Source organism: Hypanus sabinus, chromosome 2, assembly GCF_030144855.1.
Source record: "Hypanus sabinus isolate sHypSab1 chromosome 2, sHypSab1.hap1, whole genome shotgun sequence".
Classification (NCBI taxonomy): Eukaryota; Metazoa; Chordata; class Chondrichthyes; order Myliobatiformes; family Dasyatidae; genus Hypanus; species Hypanus sabinus.
In genome coordinates, this window is record NC_082707.1 from 106,581,386 (window position 1) to 106,598,865 (window position 17,480).

The 17,480-nt window shown below is 46.4% G+C and overlaps 1 protein-coding gene across 11 annotated transcripts in view; it reads left to right on the top strand.

Annotated features, from left to right (window-relative positions):
* Positions 1-709: 709 nt before the first annotated feature.
* The window catches only part of LOC132381790 (centrosomal protein of 63 kDa-like), a 156,306-nt gene continuing 139,535 nt past the window's right edge, over positions 710-17,480 (top strand). For 5 of the 11 annotated variants that reach the window (XM_059951369.1, XM_059951418.1, XM_059951437.1 and 2 more), the window contains exons 1-2: positions 1,157-1,223; positions 9,779-9,846. In XM_059951369.1, coding sequence (XP_059807352.1) covers positions 9,803-9,846 — 44 coding nt within the window. In that variant the 5' untranslated portion in view covers positions 1,157-1,223; positions 9,779-9,802. Of the gene's footprint in view, positions 943-1,156; positions 1,224-1,758; positions 1,963-4,016; positions 4,171-9,778; positions 9,847-17,480 lie in introns of those variants that run through there. The other 6 variants (XM_059951400.1, XM_059951427.1, XM_059951387.1 and 3 more) reach the window with 5 other exon arrangements.

Consider the following 17,480-nt stretch of genomic DNA (forward strand, 5'->3'; position numbering starts at 1 on the left):
CTGCTATATTACTTCTCCAACCTTAGCGTGGCTTCGTTGTGGCAATACAGGAAGCCATGGACTGACAAATGGGAAGTAGAATTAAAATGAGTGGCCACGGGAGATCCTGCTTTTTTTGGCCAAGAGAATGTAGGTGCCTCGCAACTTTGCTTCCTTGTTCTCTCCAGGAAAGCCGAATCCTTGTCTGATTCCGCAGCTGAAGCCTCAAGTGGGTTTCCAACTGTCGCCTGATGCTACATCCACACTACACCAGATAAATCTGTAACTGAAGCTTTTTCTCCTCATTTTTACCCTTTGTCCACACTAAAAGTGTTTTCGTCCCCTGAAACCAGAGTTTTTCAGAAACGCTCTCCAAAGTGTGTATTTTTGGCTGGATCAGAACCTGAGACTTCTGAAAATGCTGTCAGATGGCAGCGTATTATTTCATTGTTTTCTTGAACACAGCCTAACAATTTCAGAACAGACAGCAACGAAACTGACGCCAGAAGAGTTAGAAATGTACTCACCAAATACTTTGACCCATAACTTACTGAATAAATAAGTATACTCACTTTGCCCTGCTTTCTGTCCTTGCTCCTATAAAGGTGGTTTACCTATTTATGCAAGTACTTCTCTGACAATAGATGTGTAACAGCCTGATGTAACATTGTATGGAAATACAAGATAACACTGATGCAGACATGTTCTATACATTTAACAAGGTGCTCTATGAATGCAACAGAGTTAGTCAGTTTTTCAATGTTCGTCGTCAGCCAGGTCAATCAGTCCATGAACTTCCTGTCGGTTGCCTCCGTACGCTCCAGTATTTTGTTTTTTTTTACTTTTAAGTTCTCCTGCGCGAAAGCCAACAGCTGTCTGTCGCTTTAAGTTTTTCTACTCTGAAACTGAACAAACACACACTTTCACGGCGAGATTCGACAACAAACATGTCACTTGTTTTCGGTAAGTATATCCTGCGCATGCGCAGTAGGAGGAGATTTGCCGAAATCTCCGTTTCAATGTGGATAGAGATATTTCCAAAAACGCATAGTGTGGACGTCTATCGTTTTTACACGAAACCGGCGTTTTCAGAATTATCCGGTCTAGTGTGGATGTAACCTGAGACGCAGGCAGAGGAATATACGGACTACATGTCCCGAAAGGCAGTGCGAGGAAAGAAAGCGCAGGCGTAGTAGGGTCCCAGGCTTCGGTTGGCGGGAGAGGAGCAGAGTTATGTACGGCGGGTAGGGGCGGTTTGTCAGTCAGAATCACTAGTGTGCTAATGGAGGAGATGTAGAGGGAGGGGGAGGAGTGTAGGGAAGATGAGAAGGTGGTTGGAGCGAGTGAGAGGGGTTGTGGGGTTGGGGGACGGTGAGAGGGGTGTAGTGTGGTTGGGGAGGGTGAGTGAGGGGTGGTGGGGAAGGGTGAGAAAAGGGGAGAGGTGTTAGGGGGAGGGGATGGAGGGAGAGAATGTGGGTGGAGAAGGGGAGGCAAGAAGGGGGAGGGTTTGATACTGGGGATGGGATGGGTAGGTGGGTGATGTGGGGGGGGGGAGGGTGAAAGAGGGAGATGCGGGCCAAAGGGAGGAGGGGGAGTTAACTTACATAGGGAGTAATTGCCTAACTCCCTATGTAAGCCAATTTCTGGTATTCTGTCCCTAATCCTCATCTGCAGATGCTCATATTTAATTTATAAAATAATGTAATTTTCTCATGACTTTTTGCATTAAATGTGAAAGGGTGAGTGATGTCATCAAAAAGGAAACAAAGCTGATTGTGACTTTTTACCTGAAACTAACTTTAAATTCAAACAATTTACCTCAAATGATTTTGTTCCTGATTTTAGTGTCCTTTCTTTGTTTTCTTTCTTTTTACTTGTTTTTTGTCTGCTTTCTATGTGTAACATTGATTTATCTACTGTTTCATACCCTGTCTCAGCACATGTACCAGGGGGTCACAGAAACTTCTATTCATTATGACTGAGGTAACGTATGTGTATGTTAATGTTGTGTTTACCAGAGATTGTATCGTTAATTAACCAAGCTAGGTTTTAAAAAACTGCAGGTGGGCCTTCAGTCCACTAGACAAATGTAAGACACAATATAAACTTTGCGTTTATATTGTAACTCATTTTAAATTATAAGAAAACCATTAAGCAAAAGAATGATTACTTGTCCATAATAGAGAAATGAAAATTTAGGAAAGAATCCCATGCCCGGGGGTAAAATGATGGGTTGCATTTAGTAACATAAGATTATAAGAAGTTGAGAGCTGAGCAAAGTTTGATTTCATTGGTAGGGCTGAACCTGTGCAGGAAATTCATACAAACTATTTTGAAAATGGTAACACTAGGAGTCAGGAAAGAGTGAAACTGTTATTTGAATTGATTTGACTTTTTCTTGTATCCTTCACATACACGAGGAGTAAAAATCTTTACGTTATGTCTCCATCTGAATGTACAATTATAGTAATTTATAATAAATAGAACAGTCAATGTAATATAGAGAACACTCAAATCAGCGTGAGTTCATCAGTCTGATGTCCTGGTGGAAGAAACTGTCCCAGTGCCTGTAGATCCTGGCTTTTATGCTGTGGTACTGCTTCCCAGATGGTAGCAGCTGGAATACATTGTGGTTAGGGTGACTCAGGTCCCCAAGGATCATATCCTGGATCAAGGGAAGTTCACAACTACAAATATGCTGGGCTGTCCACACCACTCTGTAGAGTCCTGTGATAAAGGGAGGTACAGTTCCCATACCAGACAGCGATGTAGCCAGTCAGGATGCACTCAGTTGTGCCCCTGTAGAAAGTTCTTAGGATTTCCTCAATCGTCTCAGGTGAAGGAGGCGCTGCTGTGCCTTTGTGTGTACAGACCACGTGAGGTCCTCGGTGATGTGGATGCCAAGGAACTTAAAGCTGTTTACCCTCTCAGCCCCAGATCCATTGATTTCATAGAGGTTAGCCCATCTCCATTCCTCCAGTAATCCACAACCAGCTCCTTGTTTTTGTGATATTGAGGGAGAGATTGTTTAGAGCAGAGCTGGTAGTTTGATGCTGGTTAACAGATTACTGGTGTGAACAAGATTGGACTGGACCTGAAGAGGAGATGGAATGAGTAAGGACCAAAGAAAAAGGGTTGGGGATCCAATATTTAGAAAGTGATATCCACAAAATGTAAGAGGAACTCAGTGGGCCAGACAGCATCTGTGGAAAAGAGTGAATAGTCAACGTTTTGGGCCGAGACCCTTCATCAGGATACTGTTACAATTTTTGGCTAGATTTAGGAAAACTGGGAGGGATCTGCAGCTGCTTTTCTGCAAATTCTCTGAATTCTGACCCTTGAAAACATTGTTTAAAGATACTATTTTTTTCATGTATGTCGATGACCTTCTGATCTCCCCTGCAGCTTAGACCATAAGACATAGCAGAATTAGGCCATTCAGCCGATCGGGGTCTGCTCCACCATTCCATCATGGCTGATCCCGGGTCCCACTCAACCCCATACACCTGCTTTCTCGCCCTATCCTTTGATGCCCTGACCGAGATGGAAACAATTAACTTCCTCCTTAAATATACCCACAGACTTCCCTCTGCTGCAATCTGACGCAGAGCATTCCACCGATTCCCTACTCTCCGGCTAAAAAAAAACTCCTTATATCTGTTATAAAGATTTGTCCCTCAATATTGAGGTTGTGTTCTCTAGTTCTGGATACCCCCACTGTAGGAAACATCCTCTCCACATCCATCCTATCTAGTCCTTTAACATTCGGTAGGCTTCCTAGATCCCCCCCCCCCCCCCCCACATTCTTCCAAATTCCAGTAAGTACAGGTCTAGAGCTGCCAAACACTCCTCATGTTAACCCCTTCATTCTTAGAATCATCCTTATGAATCTCCTCTGGACTCTCCAATGACTTAACTCTCAATCACTCTGATTTGTCACGTTGTGTGCTTTTATGTGAAGTTATGGTTTGTGGGATTGTTGCTTAGCAAGGTGAGAGCATTGTGTGGAAAAGAGAAGTGTAGGGAAAAAAAGACCCTTTTTTTGGGTTGGCAGCCTGGTGTCAGTGACTTGTCTCTGGTATTAACCCTGAGGAATCAGCTATTTAAAAACTGAATATCTTGGCTGAAGAGCTCATGTGTATACAATATATCTGACTTCTGGCTCAGTATTACTTGACAACCAATCCACGGGTAAGGTGCAAATAATTGAACAGATGCTTAGATGGTTGCTTTGATTTCCAGAGCATATTTTGAAGATTAATGTAAAGTAGAGGGGAACTGAAGGTGAAATGTTGGGAAAATCTAGAATAGCAAATGAACCTTAAAGTATGAACTATTAAGATGTTGATTTGTTGAAGAATGAATGTGGACCCATTGGTCAGACGTACCCAAAGTTAGTCAGACATTGTAGGATATGTTTTGAAGCCGATTGTAGTCTTATCAGTTTTTGGAGAAATGGGTGTTGTTTTCAAGCTAGCCTGGTTGTAATTTAACAACCAACTCATTAAAAATGAAACAACTGCACTTCAGAAGGTTTGCTGGTCAATTTTTATGACCTTTATAATGCCTTTGAGGAAGTAATGGCCTTTGGCAGGCCATGATCAAACCATTTTAAATATCTAATATATTAGTCACATTTTGTAATGCTCTGCCTTTAGCTTTTGTTGTCATAGTGATTCAAGTTTATTGTTATGGCATTAAAAACCCAGGATATAAGTGCCACGAAATTAGCTTTTTGCAGCAGCACAATACATTACAAGCAAGTTACAAAAGCTTATGCTTACATAAATTATCTAGCTTATTATGAAAAGAATAATGAAAACAAATATCGCAACAGTCGTGCAAGTTGAAGAAAATGTGGTCTGAAGTAGATTTAAGGTTTCCAGATCAGCTTAAGAACTTGATGGCTGTTGTTGATCCTTGAAGTGTGGGTCTCCAGACTCCTGTATCTACTGCCTCATGGCAGCTATGGGGACCTGAGTTATAGGAGGATATGGAGAAAAGAATTTTTTCCCCTCTGGACTGTCAGCTGATGGAGATATACAAGATCATAAAAAGGCATAGATAGGATGAAAGCACATAGTCTTGTACCTGGGATGGAGGTGCTAAATATAGAGGACATTGGTTTAAGATCAGCTACCAGAGATTTAAAAAGGACATTGGGACAGCAGCTCCATGTGAAGGGTGAAGTGGATTTGCAAAGAGCTGGTTGAGGTGGGTACATTGGCCACATTTACAAACTGTAAATACATAGGAGGCTTTAGGAAGCTATGGGCAGATAGGATGAGCTGACTGGGCAACACAGGTGGTGGCATGGGTGAGTTGGGCTGAAGGACCTGTTTCCATTCTAATGAAAGGAAGTCATGCCTAGTTATTTGGTCTTTGATAATGGATGTTGCCTTCCTGAGGCATTGCCTCTTATAAATGTCCTTGCTGGTAGGGAGAGCTGTAGCCATGATGGCAATACCTGAATCTGCAAATAGAACATAGAAATCTATATCATATTACGGGACCTTTGGTCCACAAAGTTGTGCTGACCATGTACCCTATTCTAGAAACTGCCTAGAATTTCCCAACCACATAGCCCTCTATATTTTTCTAAACATGTACCTTAGAGTCTCTTAGAAGACCCTATTGTATTTGCCTCTACTACTGTTGCTGGCAGTACATTCCACGCATCCACCACACTCTGTGTGAAGAACTTAACTCTGACATTCCCTTGCACTTATTCTAAGCGCCTTAAAACTATGCTCTATTGTGTTAGCCATTTCAGCCCTGGGAAAAAGCCTCCACACGATCAATGCCTCTCATAATCTTATACACCTCTGTCAGGACCTCTCACATCCTTCCTGTAGTGAGGTGACCAGAACTGAACACAGTACCCAAGTGGGTTCTCATGGTTCTTGAACTCAGTCCCATGGTTGATGAAGGCCAACACACTTATATGCCTTCTTAACAACACTGTCAACCTGCACAGTAGCTCTGAGTGTCCTATGGACAAATACCCCAAGATCTCACTGATCCTCCACGCTGCCAAGAGTCTTATCAATAATATTCTGTCTTCAAATTTGAACTCCCAAAATGAACCACTTCACACTTACCTGTGTTTGAACTCCATCTGCCACTTCTCAGCCCATTTCTGCATCCTATTGATGTCCTGTTATAACTTCTGACAAGGTTCCAGACTATCCACAACACCCCAAACTTTCATGCAATCAAACATTCTAACCCACACTTCGACTTCCTCATCAAGCCATTGATAAAAATCACAAAAAGGATGAGTCCCAGAATAGATCCCTGTGGAACCCCACTGGTCACTGTCCTCCAAGCAGAATACAAACCATCTACAACCACCCTTTGTCTGTGGGCAAGCCATTTCTGGATCCACAAAGGAAGGTCTCCTTGGATCCCATGCCTTCTTACTTTTCGAATGAGCCTTGCATGGGGAACCTTATAAAATGCCTTGCTGCAATCCAAATACACTACATCCACCGTTCTACCTTCATTAATGTGTTTTGTTACATCCTCAAGAAATTCTATCAGGCTTATAAGGTGAGACCTGCCCTAGACAAAACGATGCTGACTATCCCTAATCAGATTATGTCTCTCCAAATGCTCAAATCCTGCCTCTCAGGATCTACTCCAACAGTTTGCCCACCACTGAAGTAAGACTCACTGGTCTATAATTTCCTGGGTTATCTGTACTCCCTTTCTTGAACAAGGAAACAACAATTGTAGCCTTCCAATCCTCTGGTACTTCTCCTGTCCCTATTGATGCAAAGATCATTGCCAGAGGCTCAACAGTCTCCTCCCTCTCTTACCACAGTAGCTTGGGTATAGTTGGTCCGGTCCCAGTGACTTATCTAACTTAATACCTTTCAAAAGCTTCAGCACATCCTCTTTCTTAATGTCCATTCACTCAAATATTTCAGTCTGCTGTAAGTCATCCCTACAATTGCCGAGGTCCTTTTCACAGGTGAATTCTGAAGGTATTCATTAAGTACCTCCACTACCTTTCTCAGCTCCATGCACGTGCTCCTGCTATTGCTCCTGATTGGTCCTATTTTCACACACTCATCATCTTGCTCTTCATGTACTTGTTTTCCTTAATCCTGCTTGCCAAGGCCTTCTCATGGCCACTTCTAGCTCTTCTAATTTCATTTTTGAGCTCCTTCCTGGCACCCTTTTAATTTTCTAGCACTCTAACAGTACCTATTTTCTTGAACCTTTCGTGAGCTTTTCTTCTTAACTAGATTTTCTACATCCTTTATACACCATGGTTCTTTTGTCCCACCATCTCCTTTCCCTGCCTCAATGGAACATACCTATGCAGAATGCCATGCAAATGTTCCCTGAACATTTACCTCATTTCTGCCGTGCATTTCCCTGAGGATTTATGTTCCCAAGTTCTTGCCTGATCATATTTCCCCCTACTCCAATTAAATGTTTTCCCAAATTGTCTGCTCCTATCCCTCTCCAGTGCTGTGGTAAAGGGGATAAAATTGTCATCACTATCTCTGAAATGCTCTCTTACTGAGAGATCTGACACCTGACTAGGTTCATTTCCCAATACCAGATCAAGTACAGCCTCTCCTTTAGTTGGCTTATCTACATATATTGCATCAGGAAACCTTCCTGAACACACTTAACAAACTTCATCCCATCCAAGCTCATTGCTCTAGGGAGATGCTAGTTATTAGGAAAGTTAAAATCACCCATCACAACAACCCTTTTATTATTGCACCGCTCCAGAATCTGCCTCCCTATCTGCTCCTCAATATCTCTGTTGCTATTAGGGGATCTATTAAAAATACCCAGTCGAGTTATTGTCCATATCCTGTTTCTGACTTTCACCCACAATGAATCAGTAGACAAGTCCTCCATGGCTTCCTCCTCTTCTGCAGCCGTGAAGGTATCCCTGATTAGCAATGCCACACCTCCAACTCTTTTGCCTCCCTCCCTGTCCCTTTTGAAGCATCTAAAGCCTGGCACACTCACTAGCTATTCCTGCCCCTGAGACATCCAAGTCTGTAATAGCCACATGTCATAGTTCCATGTATTGATCCATGCTCTGTGTTCATCAGCCTTGTTTATGATACTCCTTGCATTAAAATACACATCTCAAACCATCTGGCTGAGTGCATCTTTGCTCTATCATCTGCTTATTTTTTTATCACGAACTCTCTACAAGCTGTCTCTACTTGTGTGCCAAAACATTGCCTCTTGCATTCCTGTGCATTGGAATTTCTACACCAAGCTCTGACGCAACCAGTCAGTGTGTTGTGGTGTCTTCATGGATTGAGCCCAGGATTTTGACACCTACGAGTGAAACTGCTTCAAATGTTCATTCGAATACCGAAATGCTGAGTGTGAAAATGAAAAACGTTTGAATAGTGAACAAAATTCTTCCTCAAATCCCCTTTGAATTACATATTCCATACGTAAAAGCTAAACTGGTTGTAAACGTTTCTCAGTGACTGCTCTCTCTATGCCCCTCATGATTCTGTCCACTCCACTACCTCAGTTTCCACTATCAGGTCGCCCTCAGCCTTCTCCACAACAAGCAAAACAAACCCTCCTTGCTCCTCCAAATTTAAAAAGCTCCAACACTGGCAAAAACCTGTGTACCTTTGTCAGTGCAAGCATATCCTTCTAGTAGTGTGATGATTGCACAGCTTACTCTGGTTGTTGCTCAGCTGTTTTATGTTGGTTAACATCAGTGATCTTGTATGCTTTTTTAACCACATTATGTACCCATTCTGCTACTTTCATGTATCATTGGACATGAGCACAAGTTCCTCTTGCGCTTGGTATTCCCTAGGAAATACCGAGAATGCCATTCTTGCCATTCTTTGTGTATGTCCTTAGTTCTCTCAAAGTACATCATTTCACTTTTTTTTATTATTAACAGATTTAATCTGCTATTAAAATTTAAATTTCTGCTATTTAAATTTAATCTGCTATTGTTCATTAAGACAGCTGTCATTGCAACCAACAATGCTGCCAACTTTTGTATCATTTATATCCAAATTGTCAATACAGGTTTCCAGTTCCAGTTTTTGCAGTACATGTACACCATTAGTTAAAACAGCACCTGACCATCATCTTCAAACTCTTATGACTAAAATAATTTCAGATCCAGTTTTGTTAAGTTGCCTTTATCAGTTTCCCTTGTGGAATTTTGTCAAAAGCATCCTTTTTGCCTCTGTGGGCCGGATTGTGTATTAATGAGTGGATGGTGGGCCAGATAAATGCCATAAAAACTTGAATTATGGGAATTATCCATTTAAGTACATCTAGTTATGTTTTGACTCAAATTAATGAAATGACATATGCTAGAAAATTATTTGTGCTTAAGGTTGCCTACCCTGGTATAGACTGTAGCAGCAGTCTTCTGAAACAAAGCAAAGATGTTCAGGCTAATAATTTTGAAATTGTATGATAAAATTTGGCCAGTAGTGCTTGCTGCCTCTTTCATAGAGCATCTGCCTGGCCTGCTGAGTTTCTTTAGCATTTTGAGTATGTTGCTCGAGCATCAAATTGGTTCTACTTTCTACTGTTCACTGTGCATATTTCTTTAAATTTAAGCTTGTAAGTAGGAGATTAAAATTAATTAAAGTAAGGAAGTAGAGTCCTGGAGGTGAAGAAACTAGCTTCAGTTTGAGAAAGAACAGATGGGTAAATCAGAATATGGGAGATGTGACAAATGTATGACTGCAGGTGCAAAGAATTGAGGTTATATCAAAAACATTTAATATAAAAATAAATATTGTTACATTTTTCTCTTCTTTGCCTCAAGTTGACTCTATGAAGCTGAGAGAAAATGGAGGCTTTACTAGAAGCAGTGCAAAACCTTGGCCAAGAAGGGTAAGTAGAATATTTTAATGTTATAGATGTGTCTTTTTTGATCCAATATTTGGGATTTTCTTTCTTTGAAAATATAGTAGACATTTTCTAAACTGTGTACAATTATGGAGATGAATGAAAGTGGTGCCGGGGAGATAACACAGAAACAGCTGTGATGAGAGAGTGAGTAGGCATGGGAAGAGCAGCTTCTCTGACTCAGTGAGTGAGGCAGCACAGTGTACCCAGCTCTGCTTGGCTTTACTCAGCTCTTTGTTTTGGTTTGAGTGGGAAGGGAGAGTGAAAGCACAGGGAAATGTCCCATTCCTCCTCAACAATGATGCCTATAGCATAAGGCAGACCCATCCCATCCATCCTATCAGTTCTTCAGATGCTCATTCAAATGGACAATGTGTACGTAAGTCAGGTTTTAAACCCAGGGAAGGACTGTATCTATAAACTTTGATATTTTTGCAATGGGTTTTTCTTTAAGCAGATAATTTGCAGAGCTCCTTTGGTACAGGTAGGAAAGGAGGCAGAATTGCTTTCTTGATAGAAGAGGATACAACAACAGACTATACCTGGAAAGATAATCCAGTGAGGCAAATATGGGTAAAACTTAAAAAACAAGTAGTAGATGGTGTTGTGATGGAAAATAACTGGTTCTTCGAGTCTCAACAGTAGAGGCCTGGACACACACAGTTTTAATAAGAAGGAATTTATTTACAAGGGGAAGTCAGGTCAACACAAGCAACTACAATACAGAGGAAGCGGTGTGGGGACAGGGTACGGTTATACAAAGAACAAGGGAAAAGCACTACAACAGCTATCCCCCTTGACCTTGGATAGCTGCGGCTCCCTTACCAGGACAAACGATAGATCTTCCCAAACATAAATCAATGCACTTACCTTCAATGAGGTGGTCTGTAAGAGAGAGCGAGCCAGGGACAAGTCTCACCTTTTATAGCATGGGGCTGGGCGCGATAATCCAATTAAGGTGACCAATAATTTAGGTGTGCATTGATTAGTTGGGAGGGACTAAATGTTGATTGGCATGTGTTGTGTCCTCCAACCAGCCAGGTGGCAGTGCATTTGTCACGTGGTCGGTATCTCTGGATACACTCCACCCCTCGGAAGACGCACCACATAGCCAACACACATAAGAGGGTGAAACAAAATCGCATATACCAGAAATAACCAATTTTGAGCAGCTAAGTAAATGCGGAGACACTCTTAATCAGCTGGCATGCACAACATAGTATAGAAATGGCTATGATTACAAGATGGACCAGTGAATGACAGTTGCCCACCACCCCCCAGGGACCCAAACGGCCACCAATTGCCCCATGAGGTGTTGTGCTGGAGGAACTGGTCCCTTGATTTTTGAATTTTAGCCACCGAGTCTCGAATGTGAGCGGCCAAGTGAGTGATGTTGCTGGACTCATCAGGGATAAAGGTACAGCATTCCTTACCAACCACTGCACACGTTCCACCATCAGCAGCGAGCAGGTAGTTCAGTGCCATTCGGTTCCGAAGAGCGACCATCCTGACAGCTGTCAGTTCTGCTGCCATTCGGGTGAGAACATCCTCCGTGTGTTGCAGTGCCACTGCCATCTTGTTGGCCAGAGTCTCGAGCACACTGGTCATCTGGATCACCTCCCATGACAGCCGGGCCATAACTGGGAAAAGCTATCATCCAGAACCTCTGTCTCTGTAATGGCCCTTTTGTCCCGGTGGCCACTGTATGCCGGATGCTCCCCAAGGTCATTCAGGGGGTGGATGAAGGGCACCACGTATGCTGGAAAGCAGCAGCCGTACCAGCTCGTGGGGAACTACGGGTAGGCGCGGTGGCTGCAGATCCAGTGGGACCCGTTTAGAGTCCAGGGAGCTCCCAGCTTAGCGGCATCATTGGCAGTGGTCACTGGGGCACCCAGGTACCAGTTTCGCTGACAGTTGCTGTGACCAATGGGAAAGTTAGAAGTGTGCGCATTGTGGAGTCTGCGCCAGCATTCGTTAGGTATACTCAGTGGCTGTGGAATAACTCTGAGGGTGGGGACTCGGGTGGAGGTCAAATTGTAGGGAGGGAAATACCAGTTCCTGAAGCACCCACCCCATCAGGGGTCAAGAGAAGAGATGTTGTGGAGTGGGGAGAGTGGTGGGGGACTGCCAGCAGGGCCCCCCCCCCCCCACAAACAGATATACCAAAACCAGCAGGAGCTAACAGTCTGTGTAAACAGTTCGTCTCAATGTCATCTAGTGGGATTGGCGTGAGTGGCAGCGCATCATCAGCATGTGCTGGGGCCGGCACACAGATCCAGCAGTCCGATCTGTTGGTGTTGCTGGCAAACTCGTAAGCGACCCTGAGGAAGGTGTTGGCAGCTGTCATGGAGCCGAGCATTGCAGCGACCAGGAGGGACGACCGGAGTCACACCATTGTCCTGTAGAGGGAGACGGGGGTGGAGGGGTGGGGGTAGGTGTAGGAGGAAACTCATTCCCATCTGGTTAAATGCCGGGTATGTATACAGGACAAATCAGATTTACCCAGAAGGGCAACCCAGCGGTTGTCCCCTGGACCGCCCGCGACAATTTCTCCCTTTCTGGGGAGGCTCTGCGGCTGTTGGATCCATACCCTGCCCGAGTCCTCGGTCTTGGGGGGTTCAGTGATTTCCCAGTCGGGAGATGGGGGCTGTGCCGGGTGGCAGGCCAGTGGGGATCCCCCTTGGCTAGTGGGCCGTGTGTTTAACTGGTCGACGGCCTGCTGAAGGACACTTAGCCATCCCTGCAGCGTGCGAGAGGGTGTCAGAGTGCGTATTTTTCCCTTGAGCAGGCCGTTCATTCTTTCAATTAAGCCCGATGCCTTGGGGTGGTGGGGTGTATGGAACAGCCACGAGATCCCTGCCTCAGCCGCCCTGTTCTGGGCTTTGGTCCCAGCAAAATGTGAGCCCTGATCAGATTAACCTTTGCGGTGTGCCCATGCAGCTAGTGCACTGGGGTCTGTGTCAGGGGTGGAAGTGGTGGCAGATGATATTTGGACAGCCTGGTCCACAGCAGTGTTAAATGTTGCCTCTTCATTATCTTTCCGGGTATGGGCATCCATATGGTGGACAGAAATTTTCCTGTGGGTAGCCTGGTCCCAAATGAAATGCCGGTGGTGCAGTCCCCAGAGGGGATGTCCGTGTATTTCCCACCCCATGTCTTGCCACCGGGCCATCCACACTGCAATGCTGTTAGCTACTGCCCAGGAGTCAGTATAGATGTGGACTGGTCCGATAGTGTTTTGGAGGGTGAGGGCTACTGCCGCCAGCTGGGCAAGTTGACTGGAACCCACCTCCCCCTCGGTGGTTAAAATTTTAACAGTGGCGGGATGAAGTGCTGCCGCTTTCCAAAATTGTTTACCCCCTTTCCAGCAGCTGGAGCCATCTGTGAACCAGGTGCGCAGTTTGCTGTCGGGATCGAGGGAATCGAAGGGTTGACCTCAACATGCTGGGGAGGGTTGTACCTCGGGGATGTCCGGGGCAGGGTCCTGGGACTGGGGGAAAGCCATGACTTGTTCATGGAGGCGGCTGACCCCTTCCAATGTACCACTTCCACTTGACAATGGAGGACCTCTGGGCATGGCCCTCCTTGTGGGTAGAATCGGGGGACTTGACCCATTGCATTATGGGGAGATGAAGGACGACAGGGTCGGTGTGTTTGGTGTTCTGTGGCGAGGAGCGCCGGTAGCAGGCTAGTAGCTGGCACTCGAAAGGTCTGTAGCACACTGCTGCTTCAGGTAGGGACTTAGTCCAGAAACTGAGGGGGACTCTATGCCCTGGGGTCTTCTGCCAGAGGCTCCACTCGGCGACCGTCTCGCTCGCTGAGACCTGTAACTCAAAAGACAGACCCGCCTGGTGGGAAGAAAGTGGCATGGCTTGTTCCACCGCTAGTTTTGCCGTATCAAACGCAGCCTGTTTCGCTGGCCCCCAGAGAAATGTGGATTTTTTCCTGGAGATCCTATAGAGCGGCTGGAGAAGCACCGTCAAGTGGGGTATGTGCTGCCGCCAATAGCCCAGGAGCCCCATGAATCTGTGTGTCAGTTTTATTTGAGGGGATGGCAAAATTTAAAATTTTATTTTTGGCGGCATCGGGTATGCTTCTGTGCCCGGAGTTCCATTGTACTCCAAGGAAAATGACACCTTGGCTGGGGCCCTGTATTTTTTCCATATTAATGGCCCAGCCCCATCCCCTGAGGGATTCGATTAGCATGTGAAGGGCCTTTGACACAATGGTCTCAGAAGGACCTTGGAGAAGAATATTGTCTATATAATGTGCAATCGAAATCTCCGTCGGGAATTGGATGTTGTGTAAATCGCGGGAGACAAGGCCATGGCAGAGAGTGGGGCAGTGAATGTAGCCTTGGGGCATGCGACAAAATGTGTATTGTCGGCTATCCCAAGTAAAGGCAAACTGGTCTTGGCTATCTGAGTGCAGGGGAACCGAGAAAAATGCATTCGCTGAATCGACAACAGCGTACCAGGGTTTATGGGGACGACCTGCGATGTCTTCAATAAGGGTGACAATGTCAGGTACAGCGGCGGCGAGGTGGGGTGCAGCCTTGTTCAATTGCCTATAATCAACGGTCATCCACCAGGAGCCGTTCCATTTACCAAATGGGGCTATTGAAAGGTGAGGCAGCGGTTCTAATAATTCCCTCCCGTAACAGGGCTTGAATGGAGTCTGCGATTTCTTGGCGCCCCCCCCCCCCCCCAGCACTCTGTACTGACTGTTACAGATGATCTTGGAGGGAGGGGGAATAACAATTGGCTCCCACTTAGCCGCCCCGACAACGATAGTGGCTTGCGTGATGCCAAAGGTGAATTTGCTCGTTTGTTTCAAGTGATTGTCGCTTTAAAACACTAATCCCGAGGATACATTCCAGGGAGGAGGCAATAAGGACTTGTACACGTCTGGGGGAATGGTTGCCTATGGCTAGGTGAAGGGTGACCTCCCTAGCTGGTAACAGGGAGCCCCCCAATCCCTCTATCTGCATGTCCGTACCCCTCCATAAGGCAGGATTGCCTGGGATAATCGTGTGCTGGGCGCCTGTGTCGACAAGCGCCATCCACCTCTGTGTGTTTCCCTTTCCCCAATGTACTGTGACGGGTATATGTGGCCTCAGGTCCACCTCTGTGAGTTTCCCTTCCCCCAATGTACTGTGACAGGTATATGTGGCCTCAGGTCCACCTCTGTGTGTTCCCTTTCCCCGATGTACTGTGACGGGTATATGTGGCCTCAGGTCCACCTCTGTGTGTTTCCCTTTCCCCAATGTACTGCGACGGGTATATGTGGCCTCAGGTCCCCCGGGCAGGAAAGGGCAAAAGAGCAAATGCCCTGGCCTTCATCCTGTGAGAGGGGGGGAAGAGGCTGCCACGCCGGGGGTGAGGCACTTTGCTGGTGGAGGTGGGACATTTCCTGCCTGACGAGCTGTCTGAGTTCTGTTTCGAGGGCCTTCAAGACAGTTTCAGGCAGGGGAGGTGCGGAGGGTGGCTCGGTGTGGGTGGTCTTTTTGTAAGTAGTCTTCCCCCTGCAATGCTCCTTCCACAGGGCATATAGGTTGGGGGTGGGAATGCCATCTATCTGGTTACGATCGACCCCTGCCTGCGTGTATATCTGAGGGGGATAGTGTCTAGGGCCCTTGTCTCAGTCTTCCGGACCTGCATAGGTGCCCCCCTCTGCATATATTCTAATCCCTCCAGGAAGGTGATGGCATCCCGTACAGTCCTACCGCTAGCTAGTGCCATGAGGGGCAGGATTACTGACTTCAGATGGGGGCGTGTGGTAGTGACCAAGTATCCTGCTAGGGCACCGGTCACTCGTGTGTTTTCAAGGAAGTTACGGTCACAGGCACCTTGATAGATGCCGTTGACCAGTGCCCATTCCCTGATAACCCGGGTGCCCTCACTGACCGGACCCCATTGCGGGCGCCCATGTAGATCCCACTCTAAAAGTGTGGGATAGCGAGCTCATACCGCGGTCACTACCCGATCCTACAGGGTTGTGCTGTTGCGGATTTCCGCTTGTGGCGCCCGCAACACATTGTTTATGCTCTGCTGGTCAGAGAGGCTTCCCAGGGCGCTTGCCTCCTTATGGGGGAGGTTGAGGTTGGGCCCCCCCTCATCACACAGCTGGAGCAGCCAGGTGGCCAGGTGCTCGCCTGGTCGTTAGCGGTACTGATCTGCCAGTAGGGTCAGCTCCTTGGGGGAGAAGTCCCGGGTCTCCGTGGTCTCGGAGTGACTAGGGGAAGGTCCGGCCGTCTCCCCCTCGTTCCCTTCCTCCCTGTGGTGAACCTGGGACCGCATGGTGACGGGTCGGGCATGTTGGAGCTCGGGTGAGAAGGGGGAAGGGTGGTTGTAGGACTTTGGCTCCTCGGGCATCCCCTCGTCGCCACTATCAAGCCAGATGTCCCTATCCCCCAGCCATGCGTCCAGCTTGTTGCCACACTGGACTAAGGCTCGAATCTTTAATGGGTCTGGCTGCCAGCCAGACCGATGGGCTGCCCTGGCCTGCTGAAGTTTTATGAGGCGACAGGCAAGTTCAGTTCCCCTAACTTCAAGGTCATTGGCTCGGGCCTGGGCAGCCTGTGCTGCTTTCTTCAGCGTGCAACAACGCTGACTGAGATCTTCAATTTCCCAGTCCTTCTGACCACACGTGTTGCAGGTGATCAGTAATTCTAACCTGGAGTCTCAGCAGGGACACAAACAACCAGAAGGCACCCCTTTGACTCCCCTTGGCTTTGGGGAACCCTGATTCCTTCAGTAGGGAGACCACATGATGGCCCAGCTTCTCTCCACGGGGCTCTATCTGCTCAGACCAGTCCACTGGTTTTCCGTGGTCTGCCAGCATGCTGGCCAGACTCTCAAATCCCTCCATTTCATCAGCCCACCCGGGGATCTTATCCTGGGTGCCTGCACTGGCTTTCTTTCCCTCATTCCAGAACATTATCCCCTGTGCTTGTGTCCAGCCAAAACCTATGAGACCCTGCTCCACAGCGCCAAATGTTGTGATGGAAAATAACTGGTTCTTTGAGTCTCAACAGTAGAGGCCTGGACACACACAGTTTTAATAATAAGGAATTTATATACAAGGGGAAGTCGGGTCAACACAAGCAACTACAATATACAGGAAGCGGTGTGGGGACAGGGTATGGTTACACAAACAAAGAACAAGGGAAAAGCACTACAACAGCTATCCCCCTTGACCTTGGATAGCTGTGGCTCCCTTACCAGGACAAGTGATAGACCTTCCCAAACATAAATCAATGCACTTACCTTCAATGAGGTGGTCTGTAAGAGAGAGTGAGCCAGGGACAAGTCTCACTTTTTATAGCATGGGGCTGGGCTAGATAATCCAATTAAGGTGACCAATAATTTAGGTGTGCATTGATTAGTTGGGAGGGACCAAATGTTGATTGGCATGTGGCGTGTCCTCCGACCAACCAGGTGGCAGTGCATCTGTCACGTGGCCGGTATCTCTGGATACAGATGGTCACTGATAGCATTGTATTGTAGCCCCCTACCAATAGTCAGTGAGAATTGGAGGAGCAGATATGTAGAGGGATTGTAGCAAGTTGTTTGCATAGTAGGGTAATGTAGGTAGAGATTTAAATTTCCTTAGAAGTG